This window comes from Pseudophryne corroboree, chromosome 10 (assembly GCF_028390025.1).
Source record: "Pseudophryne corroboree isolate aPseCor3 chromosome 10, aPseCor3.hap2, whole genome shotgun sequence".
NCBI lineage: Eukaryota > Metazoa > Chordata > Amphibia > Anura > Myobatrachidae > Pseudophryne > Pseudophryne corroboree.
Window position 1 is genome coordinate 291,574,535 of NC_086453.1, and position 24,441 is coordinate 291,598,975.

A 24,441-nucleotide genomic window follows, 5' to 3' on the forward strand; every position below is an offset into this window, starting at 1 on the left:
TCAAGTAAGTTGTTGTAATCAGAAGTAGGAACATATATTGTAGTTTTACAATGAACAGATGTGTTTGCCCGACTTGGGGAACATAGGCTCTCATTCCGAATTAATCGCTCGCTAGCTGCTTTTAGCAACATTGCACACGCTAAGCCGCCGCCCCCTGGGAGTGTATCTTAGCTTAGCAGAAGTGCGAACGAAAGGTTAGCAGTTCTGTCATTAAATATTTCCCTGCAGTTTCAGAGTGGCTGCAGACCTACTCCTAGATTGCGATCACTGCAGACAGTTTAGTTCCTGTTTTGACGTCACAAACACGCCCTGCGTTCGGCCAGCCACTCCCCCGTTTCCCCAGACACGCCTGCGTTTCCATCTGACACACCTGCGTTTTTTAGCACACTCCCGGAAAACGTTCAGTTACCACCCAGAAACACCCACTTCCTGTCAATCACTCACCGATCAGCAGTGCGACTGAAAAGCGTTGCTAGACCTTGTGTTAAACTGCATAGTTTTGTGTGAAATTACGTCGCATGTGCGCACTGCGGCCCATACGCATGCGCAGAAAAGCCGATTTTTTTTTGCCTGATCGCTGCGCTGCGAACAACGGCAGCTAGCGATCAACTCGGAATGACCCCCATAATAATAATAATAATATATATATATTTTTTTTAATATAGCGCTCTTTCTCCTATAGGACTCAAGGCGCTTAACAGATACATAGCATAATATAGTACAGAAACAATGAAGTACAGAAAAGCTTTTCATCAAATACAGAAACAAGTAGGTACTAAAGGGACATTATGGAGAATGTGTTCTGGCTCTATATGGATCATGTCTATTCTAATCATCTGGAACCACACATAGGGGGTAATTCCAAGTTGATCGCGGCAGGAATTTTTTTAGCAGTTGGGCAAAACCATGTGCAGTGCAGGGGGGGGGGGCAGATATAACGTGCAGAAAGAGTTAGATTTGGGTGGGTTATTTTATTTCTGTGCAGGGTAAATACTGGCTGCTTTATTTTTACACTGCAAATTAGATTGCAGATTGAACACACCACACCCAAATCTAACTCTCTCTGCACATGTTATATCTGCCTCCCCTCCAGTGCACATGGTTTTGCCCAACTGCTAAAAAATTTCCGATCAACTTGGAATTACCCCCGTACTGTGATGAATATTCCAAGGAAAAACAGGCATTGTATGATGCTGGCAATTTTCTGACTCTGCAAGGATTTAGGACACTGTAGCTGAGCTGCATGCACAGAATTGCACTCGCATATCCAGCCGTATACACTGTTGTGACGCATCTTGCTGTGTACTCGCCACGTAGCCATACGCTTAGTTTCATACTCATCATAATCATCAGAGGTTTGCAGCAGTTATTCACTTGGGGCCTGATTCAGATGTGGTTGGAGGTGCGGTGCATAACGCAAAGTACCAATGATTGGGTCTTGCATCGTTGGATGCACTACGGATGCAGAATGTCAGTGATTGACAGTCTGCTGCCATTTGGGGGCAGTGGAGGCCTCCGTTCACATAATGGAGGCATGTTGCCGCCGTTTTGGGGGAGTGACTTGGCCAGGATCAACGTTGGAAGACAGAGATTTCCTGGCCTCTTTGTAGGAACTGTGGCGACCGGCTTGCGCGACCCTGCGGGTGACGCAGCCAGCTGATGATGTCACAGGAAATCCGATGCTGCATCTTAGGGTGTAGCACGGATCACTAATGAATGCAGGTGGCCTCTTATTATACCAGTCGCCTCCTGCAGCATTGCCATACAAGTGCATCACTGCTGCTTCCACGGAAGCTGCAGCGATGGACTCTCCAACAACATCTGAACAGGGCCCTTGGTGCAAATGATAACCTGGAAACAGGCGTATTTATGCTTCCATCCAGCTCTGCACAGCCCACAGTTCCACTGACACACCTTCAGTGAGCTTTGCCTATATGAGAACGCCAGTATTCAGGGTGGATTGGCCAAAAGGCTCACAACGAAGATTCCTGGTAGGCCGACGTGTCTGTGGGGCCTGTTTTGTGTGTTGTCACGTGGCCCCACCCCCCACATGACAGGCAGCCCACCGTACTCAGTACACTGCATTCTCCCCATTAATTTTGTTTTTCCATCTCCATACCTCCCAACTGTTTTCATGGAACAGTCCTGTTTTTTGGGGACTGCCCCACACGCAGGCCGCAGTGTCCCGGGGTGGGGGTGGGGGAGCAGTTGGGAGGCTTCTGTCATTGTAAGAAGAGCAGCTTTGACTTCTCCAGCACACAGCATCTATTCAACAGATACAGAGGGACTGGGGGCATTCCAGAAGCTCACAGAGCGCTGGACATGACCCCTTAGTGACGAAAAACAGGGGCGTGGCGATTGTGGCACTGCATTGGAGCCACGCCCCTTTTCACCCAGGCCACGCCCCTTTCTGGCTCGCGCTACACGCGCACACAGGAGTCCCGATTTCAGATATTGAAATGTTGGGAGGTTTGCATCTCTGCAGTACAGCAACTCTGCCATCCAGTGATGCTGCCATGGCTACACGGTATATTATACCTCTTGTGCTGCCCATGTCAGGCCACTTCTACAAAATTTTACAGGGACACTTTTAGTTCCAAGTCCGCCCCTGGTCTCAGACACAACTGCAGCAAAAAAATGCAAGGAAGGACGCAATTGCGTACAATCAGGCCCTATGAGGAGTGATCCTGTCCCCCTCAACAGACCGCAACGGTTTTCTGGTCTAGGTGAGCTGAAAGACTGATCTAGCTTACAATGAAAATTGTATCAATCTGTATACTGTAAATTACAACTGCCTATACCCAATACCACACATGTATTAGAAGATTTATAAACGTAAACTGACATGTCTGTGTAGTAAAGTGGTTCCCAAATCACGGCACCATAGAGTATCAGCATTTTTTTTCACGGCACCCCTAGGGTAAAAGCTTTTAATTGATAAGTTTGTAATAAAATAAAATAATATTAAAATAAGTAAATTGTGGCTGCTGTTATCCTTACATACCTCACAACATGACCCATCCCAGGAGGGACAACATGCTCTGTTACCGGACTTCCCATTTAATTTATCATTGCACCTAGAAACATAGAAACCGACAGCAGATGAGAACCACTTGGCACATGTAGTCTACCCCTTTTTTTACTTTTTGGTAACCTCAGCCCTATTTGATCCTTAGTTCTCTGGTGAAACACTTTTCTTATCAATTAACTAGTCCAACACAGGTGATGGCAGTCATACATTAATAGGGAAGTCCAGTAACTGATCATTTTGTCCCTCCTGGAATGGGTCCTCTTGGGAGGTATGTCCTTAGGGTCAGTTATGGTGTACAGTTGTGCTTCTGATTGTCCAGTCACTAGCACTGGTTTTGTCTATCACTTTGACCACAAATAATTTGATTTGGTCCTGGACCACCAACCTGAAGCACCCCTGCAAGAGCCTTGCGGCACCCCAGGGTGCTAGGCACACAGTTTGGGAACCACTGGTGTAGTATGAAGATTTGTATCAGAAGAACGTCTATATAGGCAGAGCTGTACAGGAACTATGTTTCACAGAAGAGACCCCGGAAGACCTTTTTCATGAGTGGGAGACAGCAGCACAGAGTATATCAGGAGACAGCAGAACTCTGGAATTGCTGGAGCAATGTACTCAAAAATTGGTACACATATGCCTTACAATCTGGGAACAAACACTGTGGGGGGAAGACACCCCTAGCACCCCTAGGGTGGGACAGCAGTACAGAGTATGTCAGCAGACAGCATAACTGTGGAAGGGCTGAAGAAATTTACACCAAACTTGGTACACATCTGACTTACAATCTGGGAACAAACTCCCGCTATCTCCTGTCACTTTAGATGGGAGATAGCGGGTGTGATATAATTTGAATCCGGACCTTTAATTCTCTATATCTCAAATATATACAGTCAAACAGATTCCACATCAATTTATTAATATCCCTTAATGGTAAAACACTCTGTATATGGATACGTACAAATGCCCAAAACAGGGGCCCGGAATATAGCTGATAACAAGTCTCTGCAGACTGCTACCAATGCAATCTCTTCCCTAGTGTCTGGTGTCTCTTATACCCCTTTTCCACTGTAGCATGGATCGCGGCCGTGTCGCCTGACACAGCTGCGACCCGTGCTACAGCCCCCTTTCCCACAGCGCTCACCAACCCGGCATATTGCCGGGTTGGTGACGCTGCTAGTGACGCGGCAGGGGCGGCGCTGGGAGATCACATGATCTCCCAGCACCACCCTCCCATACACTGTGAACGGGAGCCATGTCGCCTCGACACGGCTCACGTTCACACTAGACAGCTTACCGGGTTGAACACGTGTTCAACCCGGCAAGCTACCCGGGTAGGATTCCCGGATCACTTGATCCGGGAATTTGCAGGGGGACCCTTTTCCACTAGGGAAAAACATGGGTAAATGAGCACCCCCGCGCATTTACCCGTGTTTTAAGGCGCTAGTGGAAAAGGGGGTATAAATTGCAACTGGGTGCAAAGTAACTCTGTGCCAGTCCCTCTGTAGCACTCATCACCGTAATGCAGCTATCCAATCACTGATATCTCAGTGTAAAAAGCAGCCCGACATCCCGTATCCAACTCCACCACAAATAATGTGGACTTTCTAATATGCACTTCTAAGTAGCCGAGTATGCATCCACCAACCTGTGGTGCCGACGCGTTTCGCTACCGTTATAGAGGGCTTTATCAAAGAGCAAGTCTTGTCTACAGTGATCCCTATGGCTACATACATTTCAGATAAGGTTTCTCATGGCCAACATATGTGCCAAACTATGGGGGTAATTCAGACCTGTTCGCTCGCTAGGGTTTTTTGCAGCACTGCGATCAGGTCAGAACTGCGCATGCGTGTTGAACGGGTACAAAGCGGATCGTTGCTGTGCGATGGGTTTAATTAAGAATCCATTCGCACAGCCGATCGCAAGGAGATTGACAGGAAGAGGGCGTTTGTGGGTGGCAACTGACCATTTTCAGGGAGTGGTTGGAAAAACGCAGGCGTGTCCAAGCGTTTGCAGGGTGGGTGTCTGACGTCAATTCCGGTCCCGGACAGGCTGAAGTGATCGCAGCGGCTGAGTAAGTCCTGGGCAACTCAGAAACTGCACAAAGTTTTTTTGTACCGCTCGGTTGCACATGCGGTCGCACACTTGCACATCTAAAATACACTCCCCAGTGGACGACAACTATGCAAACGCAGGACTGCAAAAATCAGCTAGCGAACGTTCAGGTCTGAATTACCCCCTATGTAACAGCTTTGAGGCTTATTTATATTTGGATTTAAGTCAATTTTATGAGATGCTTCTCAGATGGAACAGTACATGCCCACTTTAACACTGCACTGTTTCACAATCTCCCTGAAATGCTTTTTCAAAAGTAGGCAAGTATGTACTTATATTCCAGAAAGAGAAAAGAAGACTCTATCTTGGGGGCACTCTTTGAAATATAAATAGGGCCAGATATACCCTTAGGTATCATTAAAATATAACCTTTAATTGTATCTTTAAAATTAATAGGAATTTGAAAAGGAAAAATATATAAACACACACACAGGTTTATTCATATACACCTTGGCATCACTTGTCTATCACAAGGAGTTCAAAGAACACTGATTGCTCACTATGGAGCTTATTGGCTCAGAGAACACTGATTGCTCACCGAGGAGCTTGTTTTAATTAATTTTATTCAGATTTTTTTATAACCAATTATGATCTCTCACTGTTTAAACAACCATATCATGAATAGGTATTGATTTACCGAACGTCAGCTCCTATATTCTCAAACACATGTATAATTATAAAAATTCAAAATTTGCCCAAATGGTATATACACAGTGTTGAGAGAAGCAGAATGCCCATCATATTTATATGGTATCTTATGCGCTCATTAGTAGCCCCACATTTATAGTTGGTATAGAGAGAAAAAAGGAAAGAGTAAAAAAGATGATCAGTATGCCATGGTACATTGCTTCTACTGTCTCACCGTCATGAGCTCAAGGTTTTTGTTAGCTCAGCGGCCGGTGGATGAGAGGGCAGCGACCTTGAAATTTCTGACCAGAAAGAGGATAAGTGGCCGTACTGCTTTCCCTGTTAGAGCGGATGGAATGTCTCGATATCCTAGGACATTGCAGGACACTGCACCGCAATCCAGGGATGAGTGTTAACCGAAATTGAGTACAATTCCTGCCTGTTTAATTTTCAGGTAATTGCAGGGAGATGATAGGGAGTGGTTCAATGTTAAACCAGTGCCGTGCACATTCTCACATAGAAATGCATTTATCAAAAAAGCCGTTCTCCACACAGGCTATTAGCAAAGTACTTTCCCAAATTTATTTTCAGGTATACTTTATCGGTATACTAATATTGTTAGGCTCACTTAACATAATTCATTATTTTCTCTAACATTTGACCATAGGTCACTGAACAATATGTGTTGGGCTAAAAAGTAGCAGCAAACCCAGCTAGAATGAAAAGTTTTTATGACCGCAAACCCAGTCCAGCCGCTGAGATCTCTTTTCGTCATGTACTCTGGTCACTAGGACCGGTGCAGCGGACGGCAAATATGAAAACAGCAGCGCTTCGGGTATTACTGGCCGGAAAAAAGATTAGTAGCTGTGCTGCTTTCCACGTTAGAGCGGTTGCAGCGCCTTGATATCATAGGACAGAGCAAGAACGCTGCACCACAATCCGTGGATGAGAGCTAGCTGAAAATAGGAAGATTACCGTTCTAAAGGCAGCAGGACTTCTGGACGGAGCAGCGTATGTTGGTTGTAGGACCAGTGATTCTAACTTTCACAAGGCGACATTGCCATGCTGATTCCAGCTGTGCCAAAACGCGTTTTTCACCCGTAGGCTTGCTCACTTCACTGCACTATCTGGCATCCCAGAAGTCCTGCTGCCTTTAGAACGGTAATCTTCCTATTTTCAGCTAGCTCTCATCCACGGATTGTGGTGCAGCGTCCTTGCTCTGTCCTATGATATCAAGGCGCTGCAACCGCTCTAACGTGGAAAGCAGCACAGCTACTAATCTTTTTTCCGGCCAGTAATACCCGAAGCGCTGCTGTTTTCATATTTGCCGTCCGCTGCACCGGTCCTAGTGACCAGAGTACATGACGAAAAGAGATCTCAGCGGCTGGACTGGGTTTGCGGTCATAAAAACTTTTCATTCTAGCTGGGTTTGCTGCTACTTTTTAGCCCAACACATATTGTTCAGTGACCTATGGTCAAATGTTAGAGAAAATAATGAATTATGTTAAGTGAGCCTAACAATATTAGTATACCGATAAAGTATACCTGAAAATAAATTTGGGAAAGTACTTTGCTAATAGCCTGTGTGGAGAACGGCTTTTTTGATAAATGCATTTCTATGTGAGAATGTGCACGGCACTGGTTTAACATTGAACCACTCCCTATCATCTCCCTGCAATTACCTGAAAATTAAACAGGCAGGAATTGTACTCAATTTCGGTTAACACTCATCCCTGGATTGCGGTGCAGTGTCCTGCAATGTCCTAGGATATCGAGACATTCCATCCGCTCTAACAGGGAAAGCAGTACGGCCACTTATCCTCTTTCTGGTCAGAAATTTCAAGGTCGCTGCCCTCTCATCCACCGGCCGCTGAGCTAACAAAAACCTTGAGCTTATGACGGTGAGACAGTAGAAGCAATGTACCATGGCATACTGATCATCTTTTTTACTCTTTCCTTTTTTCTCTCTATACCAACTATAAATGTCGGGCTACTAATGAGCGCATAAGATACCATATAAATATGATGGGCATTCTGCTTCTCTCAACACTGTGTATATACCATTTGGGCAAATTTTTAATTTTTATAATTATACATGTGTTTGAGAATATAGGAGCTGACGTTCGGTAAATCAATACCTATTCATGATATGGTTGTTTAAACAGTGAGAGATCATAATTGGTTATAAAAAAAATCTGAATAAAATTAATTAAAACAAGCTCCTCGGTGAGCAATCAGTGTTCTCTGAGCCAATAAGCTCCATAGTGAGCAATCAGTGTTCTTTGAACTCCTTGTGATAGACAAGTGATGCCAAGGTGTATATGAATAAACCTGTGTGTGTGTTTATATATTTTTCCTTTTCAAATTCCTATTAATTTTAAAGATACAATTAAAGGTTATATTTTAATGATACCTAAGGGTATATCTGGCCCTATTTATATTTCAAAGAGTGCCCCCAAGATAGAGTCTTCTTTTCTCTTTCTAGAATATTTGGTTTTCTGACTCTGGGGAGCAACACCAACCCTGTATTATGGTGAATCTACCCGAGTAATCATAGGTATTTGGTTTTCTTTAAAGAATTAACCCCCCTCGTGTGTTCATTTTGTGTGTAACTGTGTCATCCAGGCACAAACAAGGGGGTATCTTGTTGCGGATCATCACAAATGTTTCTTCCAAGTATGTACTTATCTAATATATTGGTCATGTGATGGGGGCTCACAGATTATGATTGGCTTCAAAGTGAGTAGTCCGATTCTACAGGCGGTGTTTTATTTGCCCAAGCATGTCATCCGAATCAGACCTGTGTCAGAATAATTTGGTGGATCCATATTTATCAATATTTGTATGAATTTGATCTTTAGACAAATAATTTCTCTCATCTCTAATATTCAGATGTAAATTTCTAATTTGTATGAAAGGGAAGTTAGAAAGTTGATTCCGCTACTACACCGCACAGATGCTAAACACCTATCTCAGGACGGCAAGCCCTCAGACAAGCTGGATATCACACTATAACTGGCCTGTTTATTAACATTTGGCGTTGGCTTTCTAGCATTGCTTATTGCATACCCACCAACTGTACCCTTTTTCAGCAGGTACAGTACCTTTTTTTTTATGGTCTGTACCGATTTTTGGCTCTCCAAACTTCCATTGAAAGTATAGGAAAAGGGGCGTGCCCTTTACCCCATGGCCACGCCCCCTTTTCTACTTTGTACTGATTTTTATGTGTAAAATGTTGGAGGGTATGTTATTGTAGCAACAGAAGTGGCCTGTCATAATTATTCATTAAAATATTGCTGCATAAGTACCTTGTGAGGATGGAATACACAACCCTTGGAAGTTATTACCCAAAATGCCTACACCAATCCTGCATTATGCTTTCTGTGTGCTTAAGGTTTTCTTTTATTATGTCTGTGTGGCTTGTCTATTGATGTCTTACTTAAATATTCTGTATTATGTGCATTGTTTTTGATGTCTGTTAAGCACCTTGAGTCCTGTTGGAGAAAGAGCGCTATATAAATAAAATTGTTATAATAATAATAATAATAATAATAATAAGTGAGTGATACTGGTTGGTAGCAGTAACCATTAGCTAAGCCTCCGCCAGGTCAACCTATAGGGCTACGCACATGCTATGTCACACGGCTGGCCCATTTCACCTGCGCAGTGGAACTGAAAGCCTGGACTTTTTGCTTTTCACTTGTTGGGAAACAAACAAAAATAAATTGTTCACATAGATAGAAAGAAAAATGCATGTTCAATCCAGTTTGAAGAGTCTACCCCACATTTTGCATGTGGAAACTTTCACCGGCAAATCTATATCTTGTAGGGAGAAGCCCTATCTCCTCTGAATACCTCAGATTTTCTCCTTTTGATAAATAGAGCTCATGTGTAATTGGTGATGCTGAGCATAGATGGGGAGCTGCCCCTAGCCAAAATCTTCCATAAAGCAAGGCACCACCAAACATTATAGAGAACAGGTTACACTGATATCCCTGGCCAGTGCCGTACCACTGAACGCATCAGGAAATACTACATCCCAGCCATGTAAGTAAAATCATATTTTATTCATCCCAGTGAACTTTACCCAAATGATAAATTTATGTTTTGGACAATGTTAATACTCTTGTTCCATTCATCTCATCTGTCAACTTAAAACAACTTAAGTTCTAGATCAGTGGTTCTCAAACTCAGTCCTCAGTACCCCACACGGTTCACGTTTTGCATGTCACCCCGCAGGTGCACTGTGTATCACCAACTGCCACATTTGAAAAATCTACAGGTGACCTGCAAAATATGAACCGTGTGGGGTCCTGAGGACCGAGTTTGAGAACCTGTGTTCTAGACAATTCTATCAGCTAATTAGTGACAATTGTACAGCAATATTGTAGCAATGGAGAAAAGTGAGGTCAGTGACACAGAGGAAAAAATAAGTGTATGTTTATTTTCCTCATAATACTGCATAGAAGAATAGTCCAGTAAGTGATACTTAAGAGGTTTGTTTACTAAAGGTTGAATTTCGACGGTTTAAAATGGATCAGAATTGATCTGAATTGATGTTGGGTTTCAGGAGCTAAAACACACATTTACTAACCAATACATTTTTATATTCAGTTTTTAAATGTGTGTTTTAGCCCCTGAAACCCAACATCGATTTAGACCAATTTCCATCAATTTTACATAGATGATAATTGACCTTTGGTAAATAACCCCCTAGAATAAATGTCCAGCCGATGGTTCATCTAACGAATACACATCTTCTGCGCTTACGTCTATGTCGCACTGCACATGCACCCCCAGTGGCCGTGCGCACAGTGTGGCAGTTGCGATTGACGTGCATGGTCTCAGAAATATCTTGAAAATGTTTTGGACGTATCTGGGTGGTGACAGAGGGGTGGTGGCTGTGCAGACACACAGAGATGGGCTGTCTTATGGGCCTGCGATGGGAGTGTCATGGGCGGCAGATGTTCAGTTGAAACTTTGGAGGCCATACGCCGACAATGCAACTTTCAGTGGTGCGAATGATGGTTGCATCTAAAGATGCATCAGGCGGTATATGTGCATCTAAAGATGCTCAAAGTGGCCATGTCAGTCCTTGCACACTCAGATGCAAAGCTGTACCCCAGGGAAGGGCTCATAGGGGCTAATTCAGACCTGATCGTAGATGTGCTAAATTTAGCACATCTATGATCAGTCACACTGACATACGGGGGGACGCCCAGCACAGGGCTAGCCCGCCCCGCATGTCAGTCCTTGCCCCGTCGCACAAGTACAAAAGCATCGCACAGCAGCGATGCTTTTGTACTTCAGGAGCAGCTCCCAGCCAGCGCAGCTCCTGCGCGCTGGGAGGGAGCTACTCGTCGCTGCCAGGGTTGCAGCGGCTGCATGTGACGTCACGCAGCCGCCGCGCTCCGCCCCCCCCAACGGTCCGGGCATGCCTGCGTTGCCCGGACCGCACCCCCTAAGCGGTGGCCAAACGCTGCTGGCCCGCCCCCTCCCGCCCAGCGACCGCAGAGGCTATTGCTGGGCTACGACAGCCGTCGGCTGTCTGGCATGCATTGGCGCACTGCGGCGACGGTGCATGCGCACTTCAGACCTGATCACTGCTGTGCGAAAACGTACAGCACCGATCAGGTCTGAATCAGCCCCATAGCGCGTTTGCACAAAGTCACAGACACAGACTTTGCTCATTGGCCCAACAGACTGACATTGGGTATCTTCCAACCGCATTCAGAAACACGTGATGATCTACATTTTGATGGTTGTTAATGACCCATTTGTCACATGACCTGGGCAGCCACATGGCCCTGCTCAACTATCCCACAGCGGCCACCCATCTTCTTAAAATCCCTTTCATTGTCAAGAACGTAGGAGCATATGTATCAAAACATGGAGAGAGATAAAGTGAAAAGAGATAAAGTACCAACCAGTCAGCTCCTCCTGTCATTTTTCAAACACATCCTGTAACATGGCAGTTAGGAGCTGATTGGCTGGTACTATGAGGTCTGTGTACTAAGGGGGAGATCTACTAAGCAGTGAAACGAGTGGAGAAGTGAGACAGTAGAAAAGTGGCCCATGGCAACCAATTAGCTGCTCTGTATAATTGCATAGTATGCAAATGTTACTTCGATGCTGATTGGTTGCCAATACAGATGCCCCATAGATTCTACTTTCCAGCAGAAAAGGGAATTTCGGATAACACACTCTGTAGCTGGGTGCGGGAAGTAGCGATAGAGTGGTGATTGACACTAATCGTTCCTCCTCCAATTATCCCACATCTGTAAGATGGGCGGCCAAGATGGATCAGCTGTATGTTATCTGATGCTGCCGTTCTGTGATCCATGTTTCTTGCACCTCGTTTGATGTACTGTAATGAGCGGTGTCAGCATTTAGCACTACAAGTGCATGTGGCTCAGTAAAATCTGTGGGTGATATAACGATGAACTGAATTCAAAGGAATATGGACAGTGTGTGAGAATTTAAAAAGTCACTGCCAGTAGCTCACTAAAAAATCCAGACGTTTCATCATATTGCCTTATTAGAAGATACAGTACAGGCTACAATGAATGACTCACAGTATTGAGGTCCTCCCCTGTGAATTATAGAGTGCTCAGAGTGTGTGTTCATGGAATTGCGGATACAGTGAGATTCTGAGTACAGCTGTGCAGTCACGTACTGCATTGCTTTGTGTGCACCTCACATTGAACCTAATTCAGAGTTGATCGCAGCAGCAAATTTGTTAGCAGTTGGGAAAAACCATGTGCACTGCAGGTGGGGCAGATATAACATGTGCAGAGAGAGTTAGATTTGGGTGGGGTGTGTTCAAACTGAAATCTAAATTGCAGTGTAAAAATAAAGCAGCCAGTATTTACCCTGCACAGAAACAAAATAACCCACCCAAATCTAAAGGGCCCCATACACTTAAGCGACATGTCCGTCTGACATGTCGCGGCCGATCACCCCCGGCAGCCTCCCGGGGGGCAGGATCGCCCAAAATACATCGTATGCTGTCCTTTTGCATACGATGTATCTTGGGCGATCCTTGGCAATCCCAGTCATGCCTGCGGGGTTGGACGTGATTGAATGTGCAGCACATTCAATCTGGAGGATCCGATCCGATGCTCACGGGAATGCGCATCGGATAGGAAACACCTCCAAAATGCCCAATTTCATCCGATATATTGGGCAGAATGCCCGAAATCGGATGAAATCGGGCATTATTGTCCTAGTGTATGGGGCCCTTAACTCTCTCTGCAAATGTTATATCTGCCCCACCTGCAGTGCACATGGTTTTACCCAACTGCTAACAAAGTTCCTGCTGCCATCAACTCTGAATTACCCCCATTGATCCCTGTCTCTCTGGCGCGGAGCTGGTTGAATCACAGAACTGTAGTAGTGATCTGACTGTCACGTGACAAATATGTAAGGGACAGAATAATGGTCACAGATGTCTCATTCCCTGAGTGCAGCGTAATATAACACATTCTGTATAGAACTCACTCTAATTTTGCAACCTCATTATTTTTTTTTCTCTTTGATCATTGAAGTAGCTGTGACTGATTAGTTTACTATATTATCTCTGGGCCTGGATTAGTATGTGCAGATGTGCATGTAGAAATATAAATGCCAAATGTCACATTCATTTGCTCACCAGAATATGTTCTGTACCTGGCCATGGCGATGTTGACCCCAAAACTATTGTCTGTGACATGACAGTGACGTCACTGCTTTATACAGAGCCGGCCCTAACCAATATGATGCCCTAGGCAAGATTTTGGCTGGTGCCCCCTAGCACCACCACTAGTTCCGCCTCTGACCCTGCACCCCTTTCCCAGCACCATCAAACCCCCCCCCCCCCAGCAATAGCAGTCCTTTTTTTTTTTTTCCTACCCCCTGTAATCTAAATAAGAACAGTGTGCACATTCGGCACACAGCCCAAAAAGGTATGTGTTTTTGCTGGCAAGGGGCATGGCCACACAATAGTACCCCCAATTCAAATTATGCCTCACAGTAGTGCAACTTTATTCACAATTTATCATACGATTGTGTCCCTTATTCACATTACATCACACAGTAGTACCACTTTACCTTATAAACGTTACTCCTCACAGTAGTGCCCCTCATTCACATAACATCATACTGAATTGCTCCTTATTCACATTACACCACACCATATTGCTCTTTATTCTCATTACACCACACCATATTGTTTTTTATTCTCATTACACCACACCATATTGCTCCTTATTCACATTACACCACACCATATTGCTCCTTATTCACATTACACCACACCATATTGCTCTTTATTCACATTAGACCACACAGTAGTGCCCTTTCTATACGTTATGCCACACAGTAAAGCACCTTATACACATAATGCCACACATTGGTAATGCATTTATCCACATAATACCACACAGTAATGCCCCTTACACATATGACACACATTATTAATGTCCTTATAAACATAATGCACCTTATACATTATGCCAACCCTTATTAATGCCCTTATACACATCATTTCCCTTACACATATGCTGCACAGTGTTAATGCCCTTATACATATAATGACACACATAATGTCCCTTACACATATGCCACACATAATTAGTGCCCTTATACACATAATGACAAACATAGTGCCCCTTACACATATGTTACACATTACTAATGCCCTTATACACATATAGTTCCTGGCGTGAGTCAACTGGCAGCTCTGCTAATGTTGGGTGCCTATTTTTTATGAAAATGCATCTTATTTGCATTGCTATGTGGCTAGGATGCACAAGCAGCTTCTGCTGATTAAAATGATATGCGGCATGCCTATATACTGTGTGCGACTGTGGCTGTATCTGCATACGAAATGCTATACACAGAATATAGGCATGCCGCATATCATTTTAATCAGCAGAAGCTGCTTGTGCCCTAGGCATACCAGATGCCCTAGGCAATTGCCTAGTTTGCCTATGCCTAGGGCCGGCTCTGGCTTTATACAACACAGGCTGTGTAATATACCGGGCATTACCACAGGTTCCACTGCCTTCCACCATCTGTACAGCTGAAGCAGAAATAATGGCTCCTCAAAATCGATGGAACTACAAAACATAAAATGAACCTTCTACAGATCACATCAATATCAAAGCCACAGCATCAGTGGCAACCCATATACAATACTTACAGACAGACACATCTAAAATGTTTTCATTCAGTCCAGTCAGCTTTTTCTAGACCTCAAAATACCTAGAATGAAAAGTATAGGTGTGAAAACAGAGGCCACTACAAAAGGGTTGGGTAGGAAATGACGGTGGTCGGGATGCCACCGATCAAAAGACCGACCGCGGCATTCCAATGGTGAGAATCCCTACAGGGGCTGGGGGAGTATACTTATTACTTACCTTCACCCAATGTCCCCCTAACCCTTCCTTTCCGCAGCCTAAACCTAACCTTCTCCCCTGCACCCTAACCCTCCCCGGGGGTGCCTAAATCTAACCCCTCTCCCCGCAGCCTATCCCTCCTTTTCCCAGAGCCTAACCCCCCCCCCCCCCCCCCCCCGCAGCCTAAACCATACCAGGCCGCAGCCCCGGCAAAGCTATGTTCGGGATCCTAGCGGTTGGGATTTCAGCGCCGTGAATGTGATCCTTGTCGGGATGCTTGCACCGGCATTCCGAGCAGTGTCAGGATTCTGGCTTACGTATTTTGACTGCCGGGACCTCGTCCGGATCCCCTACAAAATACCCCTCTTGCAAACAGGCAACAGTAACATGTGGGGGTGCATGGTCCTGGAGAAAGCCTCAAGCTGAGAGCTGCCTATTGGTCCATGCACTCACACTCAGTTTACCTGCCCTGGAGCGCCACAAATCTTAATCCAGCTCTGGGTATACCCTTGTTATATTTTACAAGGTGAGCTCTACAAATAATGTCGTTTCCAAAAGAATCATTTTCACTATGATGTACAGGACCATATTATTAATGGCACTACCACTGCAATGATGATTGTTTTCCATAATCTTTAGAACAAAGACATATGACATGTTTTCACAAAGTCATGTTTGTTTTCCGTACCCCATTTGTACCCATAACGTTGCTGTCCCACTTATTCATGTTTGGTAACCCTCTGATGATACAGTGGCTTGTGGGCATGACTTTGTAGCAGGGACGGGTATGATCTAATTAAGGTATGTTCTAATTGGGGGGGACATACAATTATATCAGAACATGTTCTACACGTATTATTTAAACTATATTTCTTCCAAAGAAAGGGATTATTTTATTTATTTATTTATTTATTTTAAACGCAGAAACGAGAGCAGATGAAGGCGAGGACGTCACAAATCTTCTTGGATGATAAGCATTATTGTTATAGGACTATTTAGTCTCTTGAATTAGACCTCTTGCAGGAGAGTTACCATTATTCATCTTCTCTTCCCCATAATCCCTTTATCTTCTCTTCTAGGACTGATATACAGTTGCATGCAAAACTGCCACAATTGCAGCTGCCTTCCTTGCTCGCCATTAAACACAAATATTTGCCTGTATTCCAAGTCTGCTGCATCTAGAATTGAAAATCTGATGAAGAGCAGACAAAGAGATGGCATGCACACCCCCTTGCGTTTGTACACAGCCAGTACAGAAGAATAGCAAAACGTATCTCTAGTGCGAGGCATGGAGTTCCTGTTCTTTCTCAAACATGTAACACACTTACTGTTACATTAAGGAACATGATAGTAGCCAACTAAATGTAAAGGTCAATGCGAAATATTCTTTATTTCAAATAAAACCGCTGTAAAAATGTATGTGTGTTTAAAGAGCGGCTGCCACTTACACGGTCAAAGTGATTTACAATATGCAGAGCGATATGCTTTTGTTTTGTACCAGTGCAGTCTCAGTGCCTGCTCACCACATACTAAGAAGCTCGTTACTCTCTGCTCTTGGGAGGCGCCTCTGAGTGCCCACTACAAGTGTCCCTCAGTGTGTACAAATCGTACAAACAGGAAACAAAATCAGTGTGGAAAATATAAACAGCACCTCAGAGTCCATCCTGGAGAACTTTAGAACCATCCTTTTATTTTATTAATATCTTCCATTTTCTCCTAAAATTATTGCACAGATCAGTCTAATTTATGGATTTTAATAATCCTGGCAGGACAGACAGTGAAACTGAAATTATTATGTGTGGCCTTTTTTATTCTTCTGTGTGTGGCCCTTTTTATTACATTGCTCGAAGTGTTCCTTGAAATGCACCTCTCACAGCATGCAGGTACTGTATATACAGTATATTTACCTGTTTATCCCATTTTAGAAACAAGGCTCAACAGTGTTTATTGCTACGATCAATATAAACTTGTGCTCCTCTGCAAATCAGATATCAAGTGTTATTTTTTTTACCATTTTTAAATTGTAACTAGCTGCCTCTAAAACTGCTTACAAAGCTGGAGACTTATAGGCCCTCATTCCGAGTTGTTCGCTCGGTAATTTTCTTCGCATTGCAGCGATTTTCCGCTAATTGAGCATGCGCAATGTTCGCACTGCGACTGCGCCAAGTAAATTTGCTAAGAAGTTTGGTTTTTTACTCACGGCATTACGAGGTTTTTTCTTCGTTCTGGTGATCGGAGTGTGATTGACAGGAAGTGGGTGTTTCTGGGCGGAAACTGTCCGTTTTATGGGTGTGTGTGAAAAAACGCTGCCGTTTCTGGGAAAAACGCGGGAGTGTCTGGAGAAACGGGGGAGTGTCTGGGCGAACGCTGGGTGTGTTTGTGACGTCAAACCAGGAACGAAACTGACTGAACTGATCGCAGTGGCAGAGTAAGTATCGAGCTACTCAGAAACTGCTTAGAAATTTCTATTCGCAATTTTGAGAATCTTTCGTTCGCAATTTTGCTAAGCTAAGATTCACTCCCAGTAGGCGGCGGCTTAGCGTGTGCAATGCTGCTAAAAGCAGCTTGCGAGCGAACAACTCGGAATGAGGGCCATAGTACATACATGTTGATTATTGGGTTAAGTCTGTGCCTTACTTTTGTTTTAATTATTTGATGCAAATGTTAGTAGGATCAGTGACATTAATTGTCTTACTGAAGAAGGCCTGATGGTGGCAGCAGAGTACATAGCCAGTTTTTGTGTCAGTTCAGCGTTCACTTGAAATATTTCAAGATTTAATGCCAGTAACTTGTTCAATCTATCATATTTTGTTTTTATTTTTATTTTTGCAAAGTTCTCAATTTTTTCTTCTGAACTACAAAGTGCAGGAAGCAAAATCAATGTTGCATGCTGCTGAGATGACATAATAAATGTTACATAATCTCTGACATACAGTTCGCTCCATATATAGTTAGACACTGACAACATATTTGTTCTTTTAGCTGTTTACCAAAACATATTCAAGTTACACTCATATAAAGAAAATGGTTTTAAAGTGCAGACTATTATCTTTCATTTGAGGGTTTAGGGAAGGGTTTAGGAATTGTGTCTGTTTCATGTGTAGCCCCCTCTTTTTCAAGGGACCAAAAGTAATTGGACAATTGATTTCATGGACAGGTATTGGCTATTCCTTTGTTATTTCTTTATAAATTAAGCAGAGAAAAAGTCTGGAGTTGTTTTCATGTAGGGCATTTGGGACCTGTTGTTATGAATCCCACAATATGTGGTCAAAGGAACTCTCAATGCAAGTGAAAAAGGCCATACTTAGGCTCCATAAAAAATAAAATCCATCAAAGACATAGCGGGAACCCGGGAACCTTAGGAGTGGCCAATTTAACAGTTTGGTACATTCTGAGAAAAAAAAGAATGTACTGGTGAGCTCGGCAACACAAGAAGGCCTGGCTGTCCACGGAAGACAACAGTGGTGGATGGTCACAGGACCATTTTAATTGTAATGAAGAACTCCTTCACATCATCCAGCCAAGTCCTCCAGGAGGACGGCATATCATTATCCAAGTCTACAATAAAGAGAAGACTTCACAAGAGCAAATACAGAGGGTTCAACACCATCTGCAGACCTTTCATAAGCTTCAACAATAAAAAGACCAGATTAGACTTTGCCTAAAAAACACCTGAAAAAGCCAGCCCAGTTCTGGACCAGCATTTTTTTGGACAGATGAACCTATGATCAACCTGTACCAGAATGATGGGAAAAAACATGGTGAAGGCTTGGAATGTATACCGTCACAACTGTAAAACACGATGGAGCAGTGTGATGGCCATCCATGGCTTCCAATGGCACTGGTTCACTAGTGTTTATTAATGATGTGACAGAAGACAGAAGCAGTCGGATGAATTCTGAAGCTTATAGGGATGTACTGTCTGCTCAGATTCAGCAGAACTGATTGGATGGTGTTTCACAGTACAGATTGACAATGACCCAAGACAAACTGTGAAAGCAACCCAGAATTTTTATAAGGCAAATAGAATATTCTGCAATGGCCGAGTACATCACCTGATCTCAACCCGAACCAGGATGCATTTCACTTGCTAAAGACAAGACTAAAGACAGAAAGACCCACAAACAAACAACTGAAGATATCTGCAGTAAAGCTCTACAGTGTTCCTCAGCACTAGAACAAAATATGAAAAACAGCTCATGCATACAACAGTACAGGGAGGGCCCTGTTCTTAGTGGGAAAAAATCATATTATTCACAGTCATGATCATAATAAAATTATATTACACTCTAAACATATATAGGACATTACATCCCCAATATGGCCTGACCACTGGACATGACATAATACAACTATTACATCCTATACAGACGTAGGACACTGCACCCCTAATATGGTCTGACCACTGGACTTGATCCTAATAAATCTATTACACTCTATACAGACGTAGGACACCACTGCACCCCCAACATAACCTGACCACTGGACATGATCATAATACAGTCCTATTACACATGTGTGTAAATATATCAGTAGCTGCTGGTTTCGCACAAGAGAGTAAGGGTGTGTACACACGGTGAGATCCTTGCTTTGCCCGATTTTCACTTGCGATTTCCCCTGAACTCCCCGGTGCCCAGCACCACCAATTTTGACTAAATTTTCTTGAGATATGGACTATGTGTGCTTACGATTTTGGCTTATGTGAGATTTTGGCTTATGTGAGATGTCATTGACATGTGAGATGAACTAGATAGTACACCGATCTAGCAAGGATTGACTTGCCTGCACAGTCTATCTTTTCTTGCGATGCCGACCTGGCGGGACCGCGCATCGGGATCGAATCGGGATCGCAAGGTGACTTTCACCTTGCGATTTGCACTAACTTTTCTTGCGATTTTGACTATATAGTCAAAATCGAAAGAAAATATCTCACCGTGTGTACACACCTTAAGAGAATGGAAGGAATAACAGATGAGCTGGATGTTCGTACCTGTACTCCTCTGACCTGTAACTTGCTGTTACGGTATTAGGAAACGATACAAAGGCTGCAGAAAGGGACTTCTTTGTGTTGTTCCGTCAATGTACCGGAGGTGATAAATAAGGTTCAGTATTCCAACACTGTGCAGCCATAGGACATTACATGACAGTGACATTCTACCACAATCCCAGGGCACGCCTCTTTAATTTATATCATGTGCAGTAAAATGCGTAACAGTAGATACTAGTCATTTTATCCAGTAACAAGACTAAGGGGGCAATTCAATTGTGGGTGAAGGGTGCAAATTGCCATTGCTGCGGCGTTTAAACATCGGCAACAGCAGCCCGATTCACACCCTTCGGCCCAGCCGATTTGCATCCTGATTTGCACAGAAGCGCTCGCTGCCCTATGGGGCAGTAAACACTTTAGAGCAAGGTCCTGCAGCCGTATAGCGCAGCCGGGCGAATCTGTTTGCCATCAATTAAAAACAAATAGTATTAAAAATGAGAGAGATTATCAGAGCCAACAATTCTAGAGACATAGCTTGGATCTGTCCCAGATATCAGACAGTTGACAGCTGTATAACATATGCATTGCTTGTCCATAGACATTAGAGGTCATTCTTACTACACTGAGACGCAGACTTAGCTGTTGCCAGTGCACACAGTGGGACGCTGACTTGTAGTCACTATCTCAGTGTGCGTTGTGAAGTTTTCCAATCAGAACCCTCTTGGCAGACTATCATTCGCTTTATGCGTAGCATATGAAGGTAATAAAGTGACATATTATGGCCAACACTGGACGGGTTCAGGCTTGTTAAGCTTAGCACATTATAACGATGGGAAGTGCAACTTCTGATTTAGTCTTCCACATGCTGAAGACCTCTGGAGGCTTCAGCGACATCTGAGCTGAGAAGAGGAGAACATGGATGGAAGTGGCAACACTTTAATGTAATTGACTCCTGCAGAGCTATGCTCACACTCTCCTAATCACTGCACAGTCATGGGAGATTTCCCTGCAGGCAATGCTGACAACTAACTACTCCATGGATGATTAATAATAAATCATAAAAAGCTCCATACTGGGATTACTGACAAACATAAAAATCACAGGTTCATTAATAGATATTATTATTATTTATTATTATTATTATTCTTTTATTTATATGGCGCCACAAGGGTTCCGCAGCACCCAATTACAGAGTACATAAACAAATAAGCATAATAATAATAATAATGTGTTATTTTTATTGATTATGGTTTTCCTTGGAATCCAGTATGCCATAATTCATCATCATCATTATCATCATCATCATCATCATCATCATCAATAATAATAATAATTGTATTATATATTGTTTTATTGCTAGTGGCTTTTCTTGGTATCTAATATGCCATCACTTAATAATCATTATCATTATTATTATTTATATAGCGGCATCATCTTTTGTTATGCTTTACAATTTTGAGCAACACAGTAATACAACTAGACTGGGTGATAACAGACAGACAGAAAGGTCAGAGGGCCCTGCTCGCAGACTTACATTTTGCTAAGGAGCACTTTTTTTTGATAAAGAGGAATTGCAGGTTTTTGCGGAGAAGCAGAAGTTATGAAAGAAAAGTCCATATTCTTTTCCACCCACGAATGTTTAGTATAGGTGATTTTAATTGGCAAATATTTAGTCAAAGCCCCGGTTTTTTTTTTTTTTTAAGAAAACAATATATCAACTCCAATAAAGTGTCAAATGAAGAAACACACCAGACAATTTTCATTTGATTAATTTTGATTATTTTGTTAAGCAGTCTTTTTTACTGGACATACATTTTTGTACATGTGGTGGAATTTCTATGGAAAGTCACATTTGTACAGATAAAATAAGCAATTTTCATTTGAGAAAAACTGAAAATGAAAGATATCCTTATCTCAGCAACCTATCCATCTTCATGTATTCTATGCACATTGTGCGCAATCGTTGAATTTCCAGTCTCTGCTGAACACATACAGTACAGGTGTGTCCTCATATACTGTGGGCCGTATTCAATAGCTGTCGGGTCCTTTCCGCCGGAAAGGGCCCATCAGCACTCTATTCAATGCCTGTTGGGTTTGGTCCAGTCCCGACAGTGTCAATCCGACTTTTTTAAAAGTCGGATTGACATTGACGTAAATGGGGCTAAAACCTGTTGGGTTTGGCCCTGCTTCTGACAATACACGCGGCTCAACATCTGAAGCTGCCGATCCGCGTTTATTCTGACAGCATTGCGACAAGTCGGATTTCTCGACTTATCGGAAAAACTGTGCCCGGATTGAATAGGTCGGAACCCCTTCTGACCTATTCCAGTCGGAAACTGCCATCTTTCCGACAAGACGGCAGTTTCTGACTCTAATTGAATACACCCCTGTGGCTGTAGTTGCGACAAATAACCCCTTCTTGGCTCACCAGACCCCAGGTGACTTTTCCTCTCAGAATAAAACAACAAGTGACAAAGCTACTCTGCTAGCCTACACTGTTCGATTTGACGTGCCACATTTGTACATCTGTGTGTGACTGAGTTTGACTCTGTATAAGAATTGCTATGATGCAGCGGCCGCGTCTTTTTCTTGCACCAAGTCCCGTTGGGCTGCATCTGCAACGTTGCACGTGTGTAAAACTAATTCCTATGCGGTTATAGTCGCAGTTTACTGTCTCTAGTGCACTGAGTTGCTGGTCTCTGCGTCTGCTATGCAAAGAAAATGCAACATGTAAAGACTTTACTCTACACCTCTCACAGCAAATATGCCCCTTACAGTAACAGTGGATCAGAAAAAAGAATTTACAGAAATTTGTATTTTATTGGCATCATTTTGTGGTGTAACGTGGCGGAAATTACCTACTAAAATGTATTCGGGAATGAGAATATTATGAACTTCTGGAATGTGCAAAATATGAGAATATACCAAAAAAAAAAAAAAAAGGTATTAAGAATGTATTAATTTTGTGTCTGTTATATCCCTGTGCCACATTTTACCAGAAAATGCTTTACTTTTTCACTGTTTTGAACCTTTGGTATATGGAGGCCCCCTTCATAAATTAGAGGACGGCTCCATATATTTATAAATGTATAAATTAAACTTTCTGTCCAATTTACCCCTCTCAGCCAGTCATTGAATATAGGTAGAAATGGACTGGGTCAGTATTGCTTCACAGGGGTATTTATCAAAACATGGAGAGAGACAAAGTGTAGAGAGATAAAGCACTAACCAATCCGCTTCTAACTCTCATGTTACAGGCTGTGTTTGAAAAAATGACAGCTGGGAGCTGATTGGCTAGTGCTTTTTTTCTCTCTACTTTTAAATACCCACCAAGTCACTATAATAAAGAGAAATCCTCCCTAAATGAAACTGAAGAATTTTATATTCTATTTATTTAAAGGATGAACCAGTCATCTACAAAATGTTAAGCTATCATTAGCTAGTGCTGCCTGCTTGCCAAAATGCATCAGTATAGCCGTTGATAATTGAATATAGTCCCAACATTGCAACATACCCAAAAACCATCCGATAGCAGTGGGTCGTATCATTAACGCTGGGTGCCCTCTACCTGCCTGCGTGTCTGTTCGTTTGTCAACTCTACCAATATGTCATCCAGCTGCTCAATAGTCACATTTGTCCAGTTTGGCCACCCATGCTTACAGCCAAGTTAGGAACATTTAGGCGAAGTGACCGATTTGCCCAGTGTGCGACAATCTTTGGCTCTGCGTAACCATCTCATTAGAGCAGGCACTGTCATGTGCCTTTGTCATCAGGCTTTGCTAGAATAATATGCTGATGTCTATGTAAGTGTTCCTGCAGTATAGCAAAATCCACATATGGCAGATTATTGCGATTGTGCGCTCTGATTGTAATACTGATACCTGTCTGTGTTCTGGTCACAGAGTGATCTATCCTTTATCTGACTCCCCCTCGGTGAAGATGTCCCATTCTTCCCCGGCTGATGAAGGGACGACATTTGAACACCTCTGGAGTACCCTGTAAGTCACAGCTGTGGGATGTTTGTCGTTCTAAATTCCCCTTAGTATTAAAGGACCGGGGAATGTTAAAGAATGATTTTCCGCACTGCAAATATCTACAAATGTGGGGTTTTATTTACTATTGGAAGTCCTGCAACCATTAGCCACAACTCTACCGTGTCCCTTGTATTATAAATACAGGATATTCTACTTTACACTTTTATCCTATTAGGGATCAGAAGGATGGAGCAATATCTGGCATACTGGGGCATGTGATTCCATGTTTCCCTGACTCCCTATAGGTGTATAGATTTGTGGACGCACTTAGTT

The 24,441-nt window shown here is 43.1% G+C and overlaps 1 protein-coding gene across 15 annotated transcripts in view; it reads left to right on the forward strand.

The window, feature by feature from the left end:
* The window catches only part of TP73 (tumor protein p73), a 362,139-nt gene that overhangs the window by 132,890 nt on the left and 204,808 nt on the right, over positions 1-24,441 (forward strand). For 12 of the 15 annotated variants that reach the window (XM_063943359.1, XM_063943365.1, XM_063943354.1 and 9 more), the window contains exon 2: positions 24,037-24,132. The exons of the other annotated variants lie outside the window; for them this stretch is intronic. In XM_063943359.1, the coding sequence (XP_063799429.1) occupies positions 24,037-24,132 (96 nt within the window). The remainder of the gene's footprint in view (positions 1-24,036; positions 24,133-24,441) is intronic. 15 annotated transcript variants of the gene reach the window in all.